Source organism: Papio anubis, chromosome 10 (genome assembly GCF_008728515.1).
Source record: "Papio anubis isolate 15944 chromosome 10, Panubis1.0, whole genome shotgun sequence".
Taxonomy (NCBI): Eukaryota; Metazoa; Chordata; class Mammalia; order Primates; family Cercopithecidae; genus Papio; species Papio anubis.
Window position 1 is genome coordinate 123,905,251 of NC_044985.1, and position 16,475 is coordinate 123,921,725.

The 16,475-nt window shown below is 49.2% G+C and overlaps 1 protein-coding gene across 3 annotated transcripts in view; it reads right to left on the bottom strand.

The window, feature by feature from the left end:
* Window positions 1-463: 463 nt before the first annotated feature.
* NDUFA10 (NADH:ubiquinone oxidoreductase subunit A10) overlaps window positions 464-16,475 on the bottom strand; it is a 64,811-nt gene continuing 48,799 nt past the window's right edge. For 2 of the 3 annotated variants that reach the window (XM_009183488.4, XM_003908162.5), the window contains one exon: window positions 464-919. In XM_009183488.4, coding sequence (XP_009181752.1) covers window positions 856-919 — 64 coding nt within the window. In that variant the 3' untranslated portion in view covers window positions 464-855. Of the gene's footprint in view, window positions 920-9,185; window positions 9,796-16,475 lie in introns of those variants that run through there. The other variant, XM_017947130.2, reaches the window with a different exon arrangement.

Sequence of the window (16,475 nt, forward strand, 5' to 3'; positions counted from 1 at the left end):
AGTCTGGCTCTGTGGCCCAGGCTGGAGTGCAGTGGCACGATCTCTGCTCACTGCAAGCTCCGCCTCCCAAGTTCATGCCATTCTCCTGCCTCAGCCTCCCAAGTAGCTGGGACTACAGGTGCCCACCACCACGCCCGGCTAATTTTTTTGTATTTTTAGTAGAGACGGGGTTTCACTGTGTTAGCCAGGATGGTCTCGACCTACTGACCTTGCGATCCGCCTGCCTCGGCCTCCCGAAGTGCTGGGATTACAGGCTTGAGTCACCGCGTCCAGCCCACTTTCTTTTTTTTTTTTCCCACTCTAATGTAGCACATTACTAAAATAAATACAGTAGGCCTTTAGAAAATCTCTTCAGCATAATGTAAGTCTCAATTAAACCACACCACACCAAACAGGGCACAGAGCAGCGTGTGTGCACGTGTGCAGCTTCGACACGACCACACGCACACAGACGCACGACGGGGAAAGTCCCACAGAAACGCTTTTATTTCTGGAAGTCGGAAGAAAAACAACGTACACAACCTGAATGGCACAGAGGGCAGCACTGAAACCACAGGGGCCGCCGAGAGCCGGCCGTTCACAGCAGACCACTGTTTTCCAGTGAGAGTGGTGGGCCATTCCAAAACAAAGCCAGAGGGTTCCAAACATCCAGAATGGACGCTGCTCCCCCGACTCCATTACCTACACTACAGGATGGATGGCTTTTTGTGAGACCACTTCTTCCACAGTGCAATTTTCGCATTATTTACCCTCCCCCGATCTTAAAGCCATATGGCGTCCAGGAGAGTGCGGCTGGTGCAGCTTGGCCGTCGCCGTCGCTGTGACGCAGCTGGAGCAGAAGGCGGCCCGTTCACTTCAGCCAGATCCACTTGTCTCCCACCTCGGTGTTGTACCCAGGGCTGTACTTGCGGCCTGGCAGCTGTGGGGGGAAACAGGCATTGGTGCACTCTGTTTAAAGTGAAAGAATGTTTTCCCAGCTCCTAGTTCAATGTTTACCCAGCAGATGCCTGTAATTCACGAGTTCATTCAACAATGCTGGTGAGCACCTATCTGTGGCAGGTCTATCCTGTGAGTGCAAGGATGCCACAGGTACACAAACCACAACCCAGCCCTGCCTGCCAGGAGCTTCCGTTCCGGGGCTGGGAGCCACAAATGGAAAGGAACCACCTGAGTGTCCTCATTAATGTCAGGAGGGCAACAAGCACCACGGGAGGAGGACAGGGACAGCCACGCAGACACAGGGATGGGGCTCGGGCCCAGAAACCACAGTTCACCAACGGAAACACCAAGTTATCTCTGAAAACCCCCCGGGTGAAATCCCCTCTGAAGAGAGTCTGCAGGGGCCCTTGGGGTCCCCGCAGGGCTGGGCCGCTGGCTGGAAGGGGCCCTTGGCGGAGTGGGAAAGTAAGTTTCATCCAGGCCTTTTAAGTAGATGTGGGCAGGGTTGAGGAAAACCAGCAAAGGAGGGGGAAGCACTGCAGGACTGACCCTAGTGGGAGCCACTGAACAGCTCCAGGAGCAACAGGAGGAAGGGACCACAGAGCCCAGGAGGAGCAGATGCTGCCGGAGAGGCCAGCAGGGACTGAGCTGGGCAGTGACAGAGCTGCAGGAGGGATGTTACAGCTCCCACTTCTCCCACCATCTGGGAGAGGTCAGGGACCCAGGTGGCGATCCACAAGGCCAACCTCACAGGGCACAGGGAGATCTAGGGGGCAACAAGAGCCCCCGCCAGCACAAAGACGCCTGTTCATGAGGGTAGGTGGCCAGCACAGGGCTGGCTGAGGCGGAAGGAGGAGTGCTGCTCCGCAGGACCACCTCACTGTGGAGCCGGGAGGAAAGCGCCCATCACAGTGTGTGTCGCCCAGCGATGGCAGGTGGGAAAATGATGAGTTTTTTCATATTTTCCAACCAGCATGGGCACACAGCCAATTTGTGTACACACACACACACCCCCCTTCCAAATTCTGCCCTTAAGAGCGGGTACTAAAACCATTTTTAAAAGAATCAGCTTTTCCTCTATCCTAACCAGCAGCAGCATTCGCAGCCAGCCGCACGGCCAAGGCTGCCTGGACCACGCCACTGAAATGTGCCTGCTCGCCTCTGCCACGGTGGCCACACAGTGACAGACGAACACACAACGTATCCTACGGAGCAGCAGAGAGGTCGCCCCAAGACCAGCCATCTCAGACATAGGACAGGCAGAGCTCTGAGGATCTTCAAGGCCCGGGAGCCACCCTCCTTCCTCCCCAGAAAGCCTCTCCTCTCCTCGGTGTGCAGCTGTGAAGTGGGCCCTGGAAGTGGAGGGGCCGGTGCTGTGTTAGTCCATTCTTGCACTGCTATAAAGACATACCTGGGGCTGAGTAACGCAGAGAGAAAAGAGGTCTAATTGGCTCACAGTTCTGCAGGCTGTGTGGGAAGCATGGTGCCAGCATCTGCTTCTGGGAAGGCCTCAGGAAGCTTCCAATCATAGCGGAAGGCAAAGCGGGGGCAGGCATGCCACATGGCGGACGCAGGAACAAGAGCAAGAGCGTGAGGGGTTGGGGGGTGGAAGCTGCCACATACTTTAAAATGAGCAGGTCTCATGTGAACTCTGTGAGAACATACTCATTACCTCAAGGAGGGCACCAAGCCATTCATGGGGGATCTACTCCCACGACCCAAACACCTCCCACCAGACCCCACCTCCAACGGGGGATCACATTTCTACTGAGATCTGGAGGGGACAGACATCCGAACTACATCAATGCTTATCTAAAGGCAGGCAGGGGTGGGTGGCACAGCCAGACTCCAGCCCTCTGGCCCAGGATACAGTGTGGATACAGACGGTTTTGTCTGGGTACCAGGAGAATTCTGGGACACAGAAGGAAAAAGAAAAGCCCAGCTCCTTCAGGAGTGTGAAATCTGAAAAGAGACTGAGGTGAAAGCACAGGTCATTCAGCCAGTGACGCCAAGACAGCCCAGGGGGTTTGCTATTGTGGGATCCCAGCAGGGAGCGCAGGCAGCTGGTCTGGCAGAGTCCAGGGAGGTGTCTGGAGAGTGAGGGACCCTCCAGGGTCAGGGGGATCCCCCAACACTGCTGCTCGAACTACAGGTGTCTACAGGCGGCAAGAAGACTGCAGGAGAGGGCCGTGACTTTCTGGCTTCACGGTCTGACGAGACCTTTGGCATAAGGTGTGACCTGTGTCAGACAGGCTGCAGGTGCTGTTCCTGGACTGGGGAGCAGTGATGGGCACCTGGGGCTGGCCTCAAAGGGCCTGACGGGGTCAGGAAGGCCTGGGTGACAGAGAGAAAGAGCTGGTCGACCCCAGGGAAGGTGAGTGTCGGGTCTGCTTACAGAATGGGTGCAGGGTGTGGGGGCTCCACGGCAGGCTGCCCCACAGAGATGACCCGTGGGCAGTTGGAAAACTGCGTCTGTGGCTTAGAAGACAGGGCTGTGCAGCCACCTCCCATTACTGAGGGAGCCAGCGCCACATGAGCCGGCCACCCAGGGTGAGGGCGAAGAGCAGAGGCTGAAGAGCAGCACCGCACGGCTGAGGCCTGAGGCTGCAGAGGGACTGAGGAGTGAGGCGCGCAGGCCACAGGAGGAGCTGGGCGTGACCACACGTGACACACGCCGCCTCGTGTCATGGTCACCAGATGGCCACGAGCTCTGCACAAGGACACGAGGAGCGGGGTGGAAGGAGACCACACTAGTGGGGAAGTAGTCAGCAGCTGAGGAAGGGGACACAACGCCCGAGCTGCCTTTCACACGCCAGGTAATGGCACATGTGTCTGCGCCTGCATGCCCATGCATGTGCAGGGGGCTGGTGGGCGGGGTCTCTGCATCAAAGAGAGGTGGAGATCTCCATCTCAAGATGCCCAGCCCCCAGAGCCTGTGAACACATGATCTCACCTGGCAAAAGGGCCTCTGCAGCAGGGGACTGGGAGATCATCTGAGGGGCCCCAGACCATCACTAGGGGACTGGGAGATCATCTGGGGGGCCCCAGACCATCACTAGGGGACTGGGAGATCATCTGAGGGGCCCCAGACCATCACTAGGGTCCTCAGAAATCAGAGAAGGAGATGTGCAATGGAAGCAACGGCCACAGAGATGTGGGGCCAGGGGCTGAGGAACATGGGCAGCCTCTAGAAACTGGAAAGGGAAAGGACATGGATCTCCCCTTAAGCCCCCAGAAGGAGGCAGCCTCGCCCACACCCTGATTTTAGAACCTCTGCCTCCAGAACTTTAGGAGGATGCACGAGTACTGTTCTAAGCCACTAGAGAGTAGTAGCTGGCAGCAGCAGCAACAGGTGACTCCCGCGGGGTGTCTGCTTTTTATGATGGGAGACACCGGGGCACGTCTGTACAACAGGAAGAAGAAAGCTGTGCAGGGGAACAGGCCGAGGATGCAGGAGAGGGTGGGTCACCCCCAAGACACAACACAAGGAAGGGGCAGGCCAGAGAGCTGCGAAAGCAGCAAGGCCCTCCAAGCACACTGGAGGCCAGGACGCCTCCAGTAGAACCGCACTCAAACAGGACTGCGGCAGCCAGGAAACAGTAACAGTGTTTGTAGTTGGTTCCACATCCAAGAGGTGGTCCTGCCAGAAATTCGTTTCTTTTTCCCTAAAGGCCCAACTGCAGAATTATGTCCAAAGAACAGAAAGTTGACATCTGAACAAAAGATTACCTGAAAGGTTTTCCCGTTTAACCAACCTGCTGCAAACCCACACGACGGCCAGTGGGCCCCTCTCTTAAGACGCCCTAGGTCAGCTTCCCCAGGGTTTTTCAATTAAAGTTGTCATTTAATGTTCTACCCAAACACAGGACCAGCCATGCAGGTTTCTTCACAGCAGTACTGACAGAGGAAGGGCTGGGTTTGGGATGGTCTGGCTCCGTTTTCATCTTTGCAAATAGAATTTTAAATCAGAGCAGATAATAGAAACTTGCAGAATACCAAACCTGCTAAGTCCAGCCAGTGGCCATTAATTGTCTTGGAAAATTTGTCTCTGGACTTCTCTGGCCTTTGATACCCAGGAGGGTTCTCAGATCCTGGGGGTCTCTTTTCAGTGTTTTAGGCCAACAGAGACCCATGCAGTGGGGAGAGGTTCATCTGGAGCATCTCACACCAGGAAAATGCAAAACCATCCCGTTTACGTTACTACTTCACGTCTGTATCTGGTAAGTTAAAATAAGCCTCAACCCCCAAACCCAGTGCTCATTCATCACTCGAGGAAAAGCGCACGGTAATGCCTCGGGGAGGAAAGCAGCACAGCCCGTTCCCTCACGGGGCAGCCCCACTCCGGGACCTGCACCAGGCCTCGCCAGACCTTCCTCCTGGGCCACGCTTTCCCGGATCTGCTCGTTCACGGTGCCTGGGTGCGTGACACACGTGTGTGGCTGTGCGTCCGAAGGCCGAGATGGAAAGGGCATGTGGTGAACTATCTCAGGCGCGGGCCGTACACCTACTTTAAAATGAAAAGAAAATCATTTTCCTCCTGACAGAAGTTGGGGCTTCTGCTGAGTGCATACCGGGTGAGCAAACCAAGAATCCTTAAGGAGCAAAAGAAGAAAGAGCGCCTAACAGAAAAAGGAACCAACCCCTCCAATGCTCATCCTCTGCAATCCCCTCTACTGCACAATGTGAACAGTTTCCCTCGCTGGATCTCTGAATTCAACGCCTTTTGGACTCATTAGATTCACGGTTATCTGGCAAGTTTAACACTTTCAGGAGGCTCTTTCCCTGCATTCCATTTTCCATTAGAAATCAAAAGTAAAGTTTACTAAAGAAAGGGAAAAAACCCTCAATAAATTACAAAGCCAAACATTCCAAGTCCTATTCCAGAGCCCAGCAGCTAAGCTGCCCTCCACCCGTGACCCTGGCATGCGTCAGTCCCTGGTGGCCCACCCAGAGTGTTCCAGGGCGAGGCTTGGAGCCGGGAAGGGATTTCAGACAGCACACTGGGAGGCTCCCTGCCCAGTCACCTCGGCAACCTGGGCTGACTCAGTGTAGAAAACGAGTTCCTTTCCCTGAGAGCTGCTGGTCATGGGGGGCTGGGCTGGAAATGACAGCTCCCTCCGCCCCCTGATGGAGCCCAGACATGGAGGACGAGCAGGGTGGGCTTCCATCCCAGGCTGCAGAGGGTGTGCACATTTGTATCAGCAAATACAGAACGACCTATGAGGGGTGTGTACGCACTGCAGCCCAGCCTGTTTGGGGATGTGGATCTGGGCTTTCTTCTCCCGGAAAACCCCACAAGACTGGACTTCTTCCTACCCACACATCCTGATTCACATACAGGAAAGACAGGAAAAGAGAGTATCAGACACTCTCATCAAACCCACTCCTGATTTCCCCCAAATATCTGTGTGCAAATCTGTGTGTCAGAAGTCCACGCTTAATGTAAACCAACATGATGATTTTCCTGACCCTCACAGTTAACGGGGTGAATGGCACACACACCCAGGTGGGTACTGCTACCCTCTCCCCCGCCAACCCAAAGGCTACACACAAAGAAACCTGAACAGGGCTGCCTGAGGGAGGCGCCCTGGGCGGCTGGGGAACAAAGGAGGAGCATTACTTTCATCTGTACACTCTGATGTATCTTTCGAATTTTACAGCATGTGCAAGGATTTCCTTTTTCTTTTTTGTTTTTCCCCTAAGGAGAGAGAGATTAAGTAACTTGCTAAGGGTGGCACATGGCCAGTCTGTTCACAGAGCTAGAATTGGAGCCATGTCCTGCTGGCTCCTGAGTCTGCTCCTAACCACTGGCCCACATTGTACGTCAGGCTGTGCCTCTTCCAGCCTATGGTCGTGTCCGTTCCCAGTTTTCCCATCATAAATAACACTGATGTGCCCCCTCTAGATTTATGTGCTTAAGATAAATTTCTAGAAATGGAACTGCTTGCTTAAGGAAAAACAATAAACAGAGCCATAGATGCTGACGCAGCCACCAGAATGGGTTTAATTTAATAATGCCAAGACGCTGCTTCAGATCATTATGCTGTTGCTTACACTTCGGGGCTGATCAGAGCCTGGGTTTCTCGTTAGGAATTTATACCAGGCTCTTGGCCTTTTAGTGCCTCATGCACGGGTCAGCAAACTATAGCCCACAGATCAAATCTGGCCACTGACTGCTTCTGTAAATGAGGCCTCACTGGCACAGCCTGGTCCATGCATTTACACACTGGCTGGTGGTGCTTTTGCACAGCGCAGAGCTGAGCGGCTGTGAGAGGCTGTGTGGCCCACAGAGCTAGGAATCTTTACTCTCTGGCTCTTTAATGGAAACCTTTGCTCATCACTGGCCTAAGAAAGACAGGAAGGTAACAAGACAGTAAAGCTGAGTCCACGACATGGTTTAAGTTCACTTAGTCCACAATTACTTCGTAAGTACCCACAGGTGCCAGGTCCTGTGCCGGGCAACAGCAGGGAACAGGGTGATTCCCCAGCTTCAGGTGGGGTTACAGAGGAAGATGAAACATGCTGTTCTTTTATTTAAAGTGACTCCACTGAGTTTATGTGATTCAACGTGAGGACTAGATTGAGTTCTGATGTTAGAAAGGTGCCCACTTCTAAATGCTACAGCCAACCTGGGATCTGTGCCATAGAGGCCGAGGCCGCATACTGAAGGCTAAGGCCGCACACTGAGGCTTCTCCCAGGTGCTTCTCTTGGGTGCACAATTTAGACATGTCCTACATTAGTGCTTCAAATGCCAGCTGTTCACACAGAAATCAGTCAAGGAAATATATATATACACACATACATACACACACACACACACACACACACACACACTCATTCTAACGCAGGAAACTCCTTGTACTCATGAACACTGGGTCCTAACTGCTTTGAGAGAGATGAACGAAGGCAATCCTCTCTTCTCTGCTCCATAAAACCTAGAAACAAGTTGGAATAGAGGCAAAGTAGAGAGCCGGAAGGTGGAGGTGAAAAGGGTGGAAAATCCCACACCGACTACAAGACCAGAGGCTTCCGAAGTAGCCGGACAGGATTCGAAAGCCGACAGGATTCAAGCGGACCAGCAGAGGATTCAGAGGACAGAGGATTCAGGGACAGAGAGCTTCAGGCGCCGACAAGAGGTTCAGAAAGCGGACGAAGGTTCAGAAGCGCGGGCGAAGTTAGAGGCGGTGAGGCTTCAGGGGCGACAAGGCTTCGAGGACAGAAGGATTAGAGGCAGACCAGAGGCTTCAGGGGCCGACAGAGGCTTCAGGGGCGGACAGAGGCTTCAGGGGCCGACAGAGGTTTCAGGGGCGGACAGGGTGCGGATCAGTAGGGAAGAGGGGGCCATTCAGGAGCAGGGAGGAGGCAGCAAAAGGACACAATGCACAAAGCACGGCCTCCGCGGAGTAGCAAGTGCAGACTTGAGCCCTATGGTCTTAAAGAAGCTCCAACATGAAAAAATGCCTCCTCCCGAAATATACCCCAGACTTCAGTCGATGTGAACTATGCAGCTCCTGGGCAATCAGTTATACCGTTAGGGCCTATGTGACAGGCATCAGGCCAAGTAACAGTCAACAGTTTCCTTCCATGAGGCAGTAACAGGGTCTGAACTTGCCTCCCAGCCAGATGCATTTAGAAGCTGGAGAAACTGAGTCTGATGGTTGCATCTGACTCTGGGCAGGACACAATTACTAGATTTTAGGGAGTACAGCACTAAAGGGGTGAGGCCTAGGGAGAAAAAGAGCTCCAGAAATCTGCACAGAGGACCCACTTGGTCTTTGGCTGAGTACCAATTAGTGTGTGCAGGGGTAAAACTCCATGAAGCTGGACCAAGTCGACTTCAGGGAAAGAACAGTTTCTGGGGAGTTGCAAGCAGATGACTCCCAGAGCTCACTTAGGGCTGAGTCGGCAAGCTCTCACTGGCCAGAGCAGAGGGGCCTCTCGCTGCACACATGCACCATTCAACAGGGACCCCACGGCCATGCCTTAGCACCGGGCTAAGCCCTTCCTGAAGAAAGCCCATTGCAGGCTCACCAGAAAGCTGATACATCAAGCCTCAAAAGGTTTACACTGACTTGCAAGTACCTTAACTGCTGTCAGAAAAAAGTTCTAACACAGTTCAAAGGAACAGAACAGGATCTAGCACTCAAAAACACAAAATATGCAACGTATGGCAAGCAATGAGACATCTCTCTGCATATGAAACAGGAAAATGTAACCCGTAACAAGGGGAAAATATCAAGCCAACTCAGAACCGACAAAGACGATGAATTAGGAAACAAAGACATTACAACAGCTGTTATAAAAATGTTCAGTACGCTCTAAGAATTAAATGAAAAACATAATAAGGAGAGAATTGGAAAACATAAAAAGCACCAAACAGAATTTCTAGAGCTAAAAAACAGGATTCCTGAAACACAATTCTACTGGGTAAGTATGGTGGCCATGAAAATGTGCTCTGCAGAGCTCCTGCCGCAGGGAGGACAGTGTGCTCCTCTGCAACGCTCCTGCTGCTCCTGACCCTGCATCTGCCGACCCTCAGGACCCGCTGCCTGCTCATGCCACGGCCACGCACGTTATAGAACATGCCCGGTCAGTGATGGAGCACAGAGGAGCTTCTGGTGCCAGCTGTTCCTGTGGACATGGGACTCCCTGACAGGCATCTTTGGCTCTAGGACACTCGTCAGTCTGGCCAAATCTTTCCTGGATTCTTTCTTCCTGTCTCCTGTCACAGTCTGGCAAGGAAGAGCAAAGGCTCTCCTGCCATCTCAGGCTTCCGCTCCCTGATCCTTCAAAGGTGTTTTCTTCCAATGGGCCTCTTCAACTTCTAATCCCTTGGCTTCTGATTCTTGGAAGACCTAAACCAACACAATGCAGTTAACAGCATAGCATACACCCACAGAAGAAAACAGAAGTGAGCTTGAAGGCAGTGCAGCAGCAACTATCCAAAATTAGGGACAGAAAGAAAAAGGCCAAAAACAAATGGGCAGAGTCACAGGGACCTGTGGAAAACAGCAAGTCACCTAATGCATGGATACATAAGAGTCCCCAAAAGGGGGAGGACAGAAAAAACTCTGAATAATAACCAAACATTTTCCATGTGTTCTGAAAATGATAATCCTGCCACCCAAGACACTCAATGAACCCCAGGCAGGATAAATACCAAGAAAACCACGCAGAGGCACGCCATAATTAAATCATGAAAAACTAATGAGAAAAAGATCACGAGAGAATCTTACAAACAACCGAAGGGAAAAAGGTTCGTGAGGCACAAGAACCAAAGTGAGGAAGAACTGCAGACTTCTCACCAGGAACTGTGCAAGCCAAGAGGCAACGGAATATCTTTTATGTGTTGGAGGGGGGAAAAACTGTCAACCTAGAATTGTACATCAAATGAAAATACCCAGCAAAATGAAGCTGAACTACGTATTTCAGAAAAGCAACAGCTAAGAGAATTCACTGCTCCCAGGTCTGTTCTGTAACAACTGCTAAAGGAAGTTATTCACACAGGAGAAAGATGACGCTGGGTGGAAACTCAGATCCACACAAGGAATAAAGCACATCAGAAATGGTGGAGGGAAGGATAAAAGACTAAAAAATTCTGTTTCAATCTCTTTAAAAGTTACTGTTTAAAGCCAAAATCACAACAGTCCATTGTGTGGTTTCCGGCAAAGCGTATGAGAATAACAGCACAAAGAACACAGAGGGCAGGAACAGCTGTGGCCTCGGGCCAGATACCTGCATTCTGTGTGAGGCAGTTAAATGCTGACAATGTGTGGGTTGACTGTGACAAGTTAGAGATGCCCATGGTGAAACCCTAAGGCAATCATCAGAAATGAAATAAAGAGGGATAGCTCATAAGTCCACAAAGGAAATAAGATGGAACTACAGTACATACCCAGTCTAAAAAGAACCCAGGAAAAGATGCAAATGTACATCTCATCTGCGATTATACATAGTTGAAATGTAAGGTAAGAAGGAGTAGGTAATTCAGCCAGAGAGGGCACCTCACCTCCCTCTAAGAAAGTTCCTATCCAAGGTTTGGCTAATGACAACAGATGTCACTGAATCATTCATTTGTATGGACAAACTTCTCTGCGTCATTATTTCAGTTTTTGCAAAGACAGCCTCTAACACTTAACAGCCCTACCTACTGCTCTATGCAGTTACTTATCGAAGAACCATGGTAATGAAAGAAGCACCACATAAAAACATTCTCAAAAGGGACTTTGTAAAAAGGAAGAAGAAAAGAACTTATTTGGTGAGTGTGATTAACTTGATAGATCTATCTCAGGAAATGTCACTCAGGAGAAAGCCAAAGAAAACTCCTGAACAAGCATCTCCCCGCCCAGGTACATCACAAAGGTCTCCAAGAAGACCTTCCTCGAGCGCGGCAGCTGACTTGCTATTCCTGGCCAAGGCCATGGCTTTTCTCTATTGAACGCCTGTGTCACTCACTCTTCTTGTGAAGTGCTACCCTGAGCCACCTCTGCCTCCTCGAATCATGCCATGAAATAATGCCCCTTCCTTCTCAGAGCTCCCTTCATCCTTCGACTTTTCCTTTAGTACTCATCAAAAAGTTATGTCCAATGCAATCACTGATATGCTCACTGATACTAGCGGGCAGCCTCTAAGTAGAAACCCTTTCACTAGTGTTATTCCATGTGACCCTGACAGCGTGAGGTAAAGGTAGGCACAGTCTCTATTTTAAAAGAGACACGGGTGTTCAGAGACTTGACTTGCCCAAGGACACGTGGCTAGCTGGTGGCAGGCTGAAAGAGAAGCCCAGGCCTTTTAATGATCAAGTCCGGGATCTTTTTCCCACTATACTATGTAAATATTCGTTGAATTAAACTGTGACTTTTAGTGTGCTCTTAAAAATAACATAATAAGCTCTTTCCTCAATCATATACTACTTATATGAGGTTTTACTGAAATCCCCTCATTCCCTCCAATTTTCCATTTATCTGTCAATCAGCACATAGTAAACGTATGTTGCTCAAGGTCTCAGCTATGAGATTTCTTGGGTGTCTGTTAGGTTATGATCCACAATCCACTCCACCCCGACAAAGGTGACTCCAATCTTTCTGTAGCTCCTTTCATAAGTAACTCAAAGAACTTCCCTTGGGGGATGTTTATATCCTAGTAGTCACCTCAGGGACATTCAAGGATGCTCACAGTTTCCCAGTTGAAAGAGTTTTCATGAAGGACGTGTGTGTGTGTGTGTGTGAACATGTATACATATATTTGTAAATATATTGATAAATATTAAACATACTTATAAATAAATATATGTATATTCCAGCAACAAATCCTTTATTGTACTACTGTAAATATAAATTAAACAAAAAAAAGGATTGAGTGAGGGCGGCCTCTCTACTGGGTCGGCTTCACTCCGCTGGGGCAAGAAATGGGTTGTGCCAGGCATGACTGGCTCCCCTCTCTCTAGATGCACTGAGGAGCTCCGAACTACTGCACAGTTCCGGGTGATTTGGAAATTCCAGTTTCCAACTCCTATTTTCCATTATAACATATAAATGCTAATGGATTCTGCTTAGAGTTTTTCATTAATTTTAAAGAAGAGGATTATAGATATTAAAGACATTTCTCTGATACACAATTTCCCTTAATTTCCGTTACTGTAGAACACAAATCCAGTATAACAAAATTGGCATCAATTTTCAAAAAATCTTTTATCAGTCAACTTTCAAAAACCATATTTTTGTTTTGAAAATGTGTGTTCTATTTTTTAGCACATAAAACTATAGCTTCCTACAAATATATCATTATTTAGCTGTCAAATTTGTTGCAATGAGTATTAACAACAGTTCAAATGTCTTAATCCTCCTTAACTCTTATTAGCTGTGAATAACAGAAAAGTTCCTAACCTAAGCGCTTGTTTTAAACCTGAAAATGGTATGCTTTCTAAAAATTCTAAAATAAATAAAATAATATGTCAACATACAGTAAAGTCAGGGCACTTGGTTTTCCAGATTGCAGGGAAGACATTATCTTATCACTTTCCATCAGTAGACAGGCAGACACCACATACCAGCAGCAATCACATACAAACCAATGTACCTGGTAAAGAGCACCCTTCAGGCCAGTCATCTTCTTCGAGTGACACATGCTGATAATTTTCTATATACAGAGATGTAAATAACTGGGGCATACAGATTAATGCTGAGTTTCAATGATTAATTTTCACAGTGCATGTGGCAGGGCACAAAGTGGAGAGAACACTGAAGGCATTATGCATTTACTTTCAAACCCAATTAAGTAACTTCTAAACTGAAAATTTGTATTTTAACACAACTAGATACCAAACTGAGTTCCAAGTAAGGTCTGAATGTCATGAGGAATCTAAAGCAATCACGTCCTGCCTTCCGTCTCCAGCATGTTTAGGTAAACTGATCCTAGTGCTTTTCTGTAAGGTGAATTTCATAAAGGCAAGAACATACAGTATTAACATTAAAGTTATTAAAAACATCTCTATTTTAAAAAATGGTAAGGGAGAACTCAATACTGAAAATGAAAACAACTTGAGATAGTAAAAGAAATAAAAATAGCAGGAGAGAAAACAGAAGATTCTGTTGTCCTAGCAACTATCTTGGACACGATCAGCTTCGAGGAGGAAGTGCAGTATCTTAACGGCATCTGGCCTCCTTCCATTGAAAAGAGACTGAATTGGTAAAGTAGAAACCAAATCACAGTTTGTCTGATCCAAGGCAGGGCTGCACAGAAATAAAAAGTGACCTGATACAATGTTTAAAACGTGACTTTAAAGAATTAGCAGCCTGTCCTGCACACATTCAGTATTTTCATGAACTTACACAGGGTCAATTCCAAGCACCCAATGAGGGTCGCCAATAAAAAAGGTGTTCATAAATATTGCTCAGACCCCAGGTACACATGCCCCTCTGAAAGTGCTGCTTTACTTATTTATTTACTTTTATTTAATTTTAGTTTTTCTGAGATGGAGCCTCACTCTGTTGCCCAGGCTAGAATGCACTGGCAATTCTGGCTCACTGCATCCTCTGCCTCCCGGGTTCAAGCGATTCTCATGCCTCAGCCTCCCGAGTAGGTGGGATTACAGGCGCTCGCCACCATGCCCGGCTAATTCTTGTGTTTTTTAGTAGAGGCAGGGTTTCTCCACGTTGGCCAGGCTGATCTCCAACTCCTGACCTCAAGTGATCTGCCCGCCTCGGCCTCCCAAAGTGCTGGGATTACAGGCGTGAGCACCGCACCCCATGAAAACGCTGTTTTAGATGAAAACTTGGATTCCTGAGGCATCAGTGCCCTAGCGCGGGGTGTCGCCTAGAGTGTGGACAGGCGCCTGAGAGCCACCAGGACACTAGCCAGACCTGCGACAGGACTGGTCAAAAACTCCAAGGTCACAGGACCAACAACACCAAAAATCATAAACCCTTCTATCCATATGAAATCTAAGATCCACTCTATTGTGAAAAGGTCTTTCTTTACTAGTCTGTGTACCCGTGTCACCAGCATGTTCATCAAATGAGTTTGGATGTCCCCTCCAAATCTCATGCTGAGATGTAATTCCCAGTGTCAGAGGTGGGGCCTGGTGGGAAGTGTCTGGATCGCGGGGGCGGATCCCTCATGAATGGCCTAGGCCATCTCCTTGGTGATGAGTGAGCTCTTACTCTGAGTTCACACAAGACCTAGTCATTTAAAAATATGTGACACTCCGCCACCAAAGACCCGGTCATTTAAAAATGTGACACTCCGCCACCAAAGACCCGGTCATTTAAAATACGTGACACTCCGCCACCAAAGACCCGGTCATTTAAAATACGTGACACTCCGCCACCAAAGACCCGGTCATTTAAAAATGTGACACTCCGCCACCAAAGACCCGGTCATTTAAAATACGTGACACTCCGCCACCAAAGACCCGGTCATTTAAATACGGATGACTCGCACCAAAGACCCGGTCATTTAAAATAATGCGGATAATCGCCACCAAAGACCCAGTCATTTAAAATGTGACACTACACTCAAAGACCCGGGTCATTTAAAAATGTGGACACTGCCACCAAAGACCAAGCCATTTAAAATGTGACACTGGCCACCAAAGACCCGTCATTTAAAAAATGTGACACTACCACCAAAGACCCGGGTCATTTAAAATGCATACCTCGCCACCAAAGACCCGGTCATTTAAAAATGTGACACTGGCCACCAAAGACCCGTCATTTAAAATGTGACACTCCGCTTCACCAAAGACCGGTCATTTAAAATGTGACACCGCCACCAAAGACCCGTCATTTAAAAATGTGACACTCCGCCACCAAAGACCCGGCCATTTAAAATGTGGACTACTACCAAAGACCCGGGTCATTTAAAAATGTGACACTCCGCCACCAAAGACCCGGTCATTTAAAAAATGTGACACTGGCCACCAAAGACCCTCGTCATTTTAAAATGGCACAAAAGCCTACGAAAGAACGCCACGAAACGTTAACCGTCATTTAAAAATGTGACACTGGAGCACCAAAGACCCGGGCCGGCTTAAAAATGTGACACTCCGCCACCAAAGACCCGGTCATTTAAAAATGTGACACTCCGCCACCAAAGACCCGGTCATTTAAAAATGTGACACTCCGCCACCAAAGACCCGGTCATTTAAAAATGTGACACTCTGCCACCCCATTCTCTTGCTCCTGCCATGTTAGGATGTACCTGTTTCCCCTTTACCGTCTGCCATGATTGTAAGTTTCCTGAGGCCTCCCCAGAAGCAGAAGTTGCTACGCTTCCCGTACAGCCCGCAGAACTCTGAGCCAATAAAACCCTTTTAAGTAAATTATCCAGTCTCAGATATTTCTTTATAGCAACATGAGAACAGCCTAACACAACCCCCATGCCTTAGTCTGTGCACGGTGCTCACCCCAGGGGCCCTGCAAGAAGCAGCGGAATGGGAAGCAGCACGGCCACCCGATCACACTTGCCCAAATATGAGTCCTGCCCTCCCAGAAGCTGCAGGACCTCAAAAAGCCACTGTGTCCAACTGCTCATTTGCAAATGGGAATAAGAATAATAGTGCCTTCTTGTGGCAACAGCATGGTGCCCAGCACACAGTAGGTGCTCGGGGTGACCTGGCATTGTTACCACTGTGATCAGCAGCAGAAGTGGTGCCCCTTCAGCCTCCGTCTCTCTGCTCTTTCCCCTTCCTGTCAGGTCCTATTCAGCCCATGACACTCCATTCCCCAGCCCATAATCCTTCCTTCCACCAGCCTCTCCCCACCTCACAGGCCACGGCTGCCAGATTAATCCTAAGAGCCTCCTGGCTCAAGCGTCGACACTTCCTATTGCCAACCACCCTCCCAGAACCCAGCCCGTCGGTTCTGTATCTCTTGCTGTTTCCAACCAAAGCCACGGCACCAGCCAGAAAAATGTCATCTTAACCATCACTCCACGTCATCCATTTAGTAGTCTTACCTTGAGCTAACTTCTCTGGATCTCTGTTTTCCAATCCCTTAAAATTTATCTGATAGGGTTTCTAATAGTCAAGAAGTTA